The sequence below is a fragment of the Galeopterus variegatus genome, unplaced genomic scaffold (genome assembly GCF_000696425.1).
Source record: "Galeopterus variegatus unplaced genomic scaffold, G_variegatus-3.0.2 Scaffold13744, whole genome shotgun sequence".
Classification (NCBI taxonomy): Eukaryota; Metazoa; Chordata; class Mammalia; order Dermoptera; family Cynocephalidae; genus Galeopterus; species Galeopterus variegatus.
The window spans coordinates 2,656-6,180 of record NW_007739855.1 but is presented as its reverse complement, the minus strand read 5'-3'; the positions used below and the strand labels follow the sequence as shown (position 1 = coordinate 6,180).

The 3,525-nt window shown below is 35.3% G+C and overlaps 1 protein-coding gene across 1 annotated transcript; it reads right to left on the bottom strand.

Moving 5' to 3' along the window:
* LOC103581711 (olfactory receptor-like protein OLF2) lies at positions 1-852 on the bottom strand (the record flags this gene model as incomplete). The annotated part of the gene is made up of 3 exons (XM_008563481.1): positions 1-299; positions 338-628; positions 664-852. Coding segments are annotated over 3 exons (779 nt in total), but the record flags the coding sequence as incomplete, so codon positions are not given.
* Between the last annotated feature and the right edge of the window lie 2,673 nt (positions 853-3,525).

Genomic DNA, 3,525 nt, shown 5'->3' with positions numbered 1-3,525 from the left:
TCAATGGGAGTACCTTTGATTTTTAAGTTTTTCCAGATCCTCCTTCACATCCTTGTTCCATAGGCTATAAATCAGAGGGTTCAACATGGGACTCACAAGGGTGGAGAACAATGAGGCCATTTTGTCCTGATCTAGAGAGTAGGTGGAACTCGGCTGGAAATAAATGAAGAGCACTTTTCCCTGCAAAATTGCAAGGGCCGTTAAGTGGGAAGTGCAGGTAGAGAAAGCTTTGCACCTCCCTTCAGCAGAGCAGATCCTTATCACTGTCGGGATGATATAACAATAAGACACCAAAAGCCCTGAAAGAGTAATCACATCAGAATCACGTCAATGAAACCAGAAATAATGAATTTCGCTAACTCATTGACCTGCGTATCTGAGCAAGACAGCAAAAGGAGAGGAGGGACATCACAGAGGAAATGATTAATCTCATTTGACCCACAGAAACATAAGTGAAATATTAATGCTGTATTTATCAAAGAACCCATAATCCCCACCATGTAAGCCCCTGCCCTGAGCAGGGAGCACATCCTGTTGGACGTGTTGACTGTGTAGAGCAAGGGGTGGCTAATGGCCTTGTACCGTTCGAACGCCGTCATTGCCAGCAGCAGACACTCGGAATCTGCAACGGTACAGAAGATCACAGACACTCGGAATCTGCAAAGATACAGAAGATCCAAAATTGCAGAGCACAGCCATAGACAGGAATTGACTTGTCCTTGGCAATGAAGCCTACCGGCATCCTGGGTCCAATTGCTGTAGAATAGCAAAGGTCACTGAAGGAGAGGTGGCTGAGGAAAAAGTACACAGGTGTGTGAATCTGGGAATTCAGTTTAATTAAAATTATCATACCTAGGAAACATACTGTGACAATTAAAATACATCTTTATAATGATAGAAAAATCTAACTACAATCATACTACCTAGAGATAACCATGCATTCTTATATATACTATAATTTTTTAATGAAATCATAGCAAACACATTTATATATAAAGTATTACAAATACATTAAATTCCTTCCTATTGAAATATATCCATTTATGTCATATGTCCTATGGTTTATATACAATTATTCATACCTCTTTTTCTTTATTAAACATGATTTTATTGGAAAGATGTGAAATATATATACAACATACATTTAAACAATTTCTCATATCAAAAACAACTTTGAAATGTGCAATAGTATATAACAACGATTCATCAAATTTAGGTATTTCTTTACAGAAATCCTCAGAAATGAACTTAAGGGACAAAGAGAGAGCATTTTGGAGTTTTTACCAAGTGCTAGAGTTTTCTCAATATATTTTCTGTTGTATTAGTATAAACTATTGCACATTATATGCATTTTCTCATATATCCTATGTTAGTATTAACAATGGCATTGTACAGATGTAGATATTGACATTTAGAGCCTCATAAATACTGTTTTCAACTGCAAGGCACTTGTTCTCAATAAGTTCCTGATTACAGTGTAATGAAATGAATTCCACTTAAGTAAGTATCTGGCTAATCTCAAGGAACACTAAAGTGTATTTATATTAACATCCAGTTTGAAAATTTACAAAGTTATTGATTTAAGTATTTTAAAGTTCTAAGCAAAATGAGGTCATCTAAGTCTCACATGTAAGCAAGGCAGTGCTTCAACCTTGGTGAGTGAGGGCAGAAGGAAGCACATAAAATGTGTAACTAGATCAGAAGTGGTGCTTTATTTATTTAATCTGAACACTTGATCATTATTATCATTGGCGTAAAGAGAAAATTCTGTGGAGGGCCACTACAATGCACAATTCCTGGCAGTAAACAGAAAATAAGAAAATTATTGCCCACAGAATTTATGCAACTTGGCAGCCTTGGGAAATCTCTATTAGCCATGTTCTCAGTGATATTTTATAATAGGTGGATCAAGACTATACACTTACAAATGCATATTGCTATGTGTTCATTAAATATATACTGTTGATTAATATTTCAAGAGAACATATAATAGTCATGCACATTAGTTGTATATTCTGATTTTTTATGTGGTTAATTTAACTGCCATTAAATCAGTAAATGCAAAATTGAGGGCAAAAAAGTAAGATGTGTTAGACATGCACCAGTTCATGCACTTGAGTACTCCAGGTAATTTCTTCTTTCTTCTGAAAAGTCATTTGGAGTTAACAGGGACACAGGTTTTCGAAATGTTAGGGTCACCTAAGATAGTGCAGTTTTCCCTGTCTTCAGGAAGGCCAAATTCCCTCATGTTACATGTTGCTTAGTCCAGGATCCAACTTTACTGTCTTAAATATGACTGTTACTCCAGACCATGTAGCTAACTTCCTCACCAATCCTCCACCTCAATTTAGAATATGAGCTTGTTTAGCTGTATCAATATTACAATGTGGATAACCTTATTTAACTCCCTTTAAGGTGCCACATTCTGTCTCTATCAATTATGATTCTACTTCTATGTAGACCTATACCTAGTACTGAAATGAGTATGGAAAAGATGAATCACTTTATGTTCGTATGAAAGTATTGCATACAGCTCTAGTATTTTTTCTTAGAGTCAGATAGTACATACTTTAGGTATTTTGCAGGCTATAAACTCTTTGTCAAAGCCACTTAGGTTTGCCCTTATGTCACAAAACAACCGTAAACAAAACATTAATAAATTGGTGTTTTCAAGTTCCAAAAAATAATTTATGAGCTGGAAGTTTGATGATCTCTGCTTTAGATTAGATAAATAACATTATGTCACATTTTTATACTGACATGTTACACAGCAATGAGAATGAATGAACCTCCTCCACATCAATTACATCGAGAGATCTCACAAATATAATGTTGAGTGAAAAAAAAAAAGACAAAACAAGTCTAAAACTGTATGCTTTTATTACTGTATACTCTTCAAAAACATACAAAATTACCCAGCATATGGGAAGNTAGTTGTATATTCTGATTTTTTATGTGGTTAATTTAACTGCCATTAAATCAGTAAATGCAATATTGAGTGCAAAAATGTAAGATGTGTTAGACATGCACCAGTTCATGCACTTGAGTACTCCAGGTAATTTCTTCTTTCTTCTGAAGTCATTTGGAGTTAACAGGGACACAGGTTTTCTGTGTGTGTGTGTGTGTGTGCATGTTTCCTGTTTGTTTTGTTTCTTTTCTATAAAGTTAACAGTCATCAGGCTAAAATCAGTGGAATTAGTACAGCTTTAATTTGGAGGAAAGTGATTCTTAGTGATAATTTTCAATGACTATATATATATATATATAGCATTGTCATTCTTTGTGTGATGATCCCAGTAGTATCATACCAAATGTACTCCTGTGGGACATATCATTGAGGCAAACTCAAACCACCCAAGTAATCACTAGTAATCATCCAAACCAGTTAAAAATCAACAAACTGATGCATTTGTGTTACCCAAGGGCTTTACGACCATTATTTACTTCTCTGGTACATATTTAGAATTAGTGGATTTGTCTTTGGTTAGCTTCTCCTGACTTTTTCCCAAACTCCCCCCCCCCCCC